The 1028-nt window shown below is 39.7% G+C and overlaps 1 protein-coding gene across 1 annotated transcript; it reads left to right on the forward strand.

Annotated features, from left to right (window-relative positions):
* Positions 1 to 314: 314 nt before the first annotated feature.
* On the forward strand, positions 315 to 867 carry HELRODRAFT_195161 (hypothetical protein; the record flags this gene model as incomplete). Its single annotated transcript, XM_009026205.1, has 3 exons — positions 315 to 441; positions 584 to 713; positions 774 to 867. Coding segments are annotated over 3 exons (351 nt in total), but the record flags the coding sequence as incomplete, so codon positions are not given.
* Positions 868 to 1028: the final 161 nt, after the last annotated feature.

The raw sequence follows: 1028 nt of genomic DNA on the forward strand, positions 1-1028 counted from the left end.
TGATATGATATGCAGTTTTATGATGGTGGTGATGATTATAGTTATGGTGATTGACATAGTCTTGATAATGATATGCAGTTTTATGATGGTGGTGATGATTATGGTTATGATGATGATGATGATGATGATGGTGATTGACATAGTCTTGATAATGATATGCAGTTTTATGATGGTGGTGATGATTATGGTTATGATGATGATGATGATGATGATGGTGATTGACATAGTCTTGATAATGATATGCAGTTTTATGATGGCGGTGATGATTATGGTTATGATGATGACGATGATGTTGGTGATGATGGCGATTGACAATGATAATGATATGCAGTTTTCTTGGAGTGTGTGGAAATAACCTGGTCTGTCTGGAACTCAACTGCTGCAAGCTTGTTAAAGGGCGTATATTGAAGATCATTTCAAAGGCCTGCCTGAACCTAGAAGGTATTTTTAGCTGTCGTCTTTATTTTTACTCGAGTGTCCGGTTTAGATTTAGTTAATATTTACTCCACCAATCACATTCACTCACACATTTACATCAGCCAATCACGCTTCATCAAATATTTACACCGGCCAATCGCGACAGAGTTGCACCTACAATCCTGTACCGGGGCTTCCGCTGCCTCATTTGCATTTCTCAAGTCACTGACCTCCCTGCGTGTCCTTGACCTCTACAGGACATTGGTCGATACGGAGTCTTTGGTTCAAATTATGAGGTCTCTAATTAGGTCATTCGGGTAATTAGATCACGTAATTTATGTAAATTATGCAATTAGTTCATGCCAGAAACTGGAGCGCGTGAACTTGGGAGCCTGTAATAACAACAACGAGTGCTCGAAAGTTCTGCTGAAGATGGCTAGAAAGTGCAAGTCGGTGATGATGATGATGAAGATGGTGATGGTGACGATGATGATGGTGATGGTGACGATGAAGATGGTGATGGTGACGATGAAGATGGTGATGGTGATGATGATGATGATGATGGTAATGGTGATGATGATTTTACAGAAATTTTTGATGGCCTTATAATG

The sequence above is a fragment of the Helobdella robusta genome (genome assembly GCF_000326865.2).
Source record: "Helobdella robusta unplaced genomic scaffold HELROscaffold_4599, whole genome shotgun sequence".
In the NCBI taxonomy this organism is placed as follows: domain Eukaryota; kingdom Metazoa; phylum Annelida; class Clitellata; order Rhynchobdellida; family Glossiphoniidae; genus Helobdella; species Helobdella robusta.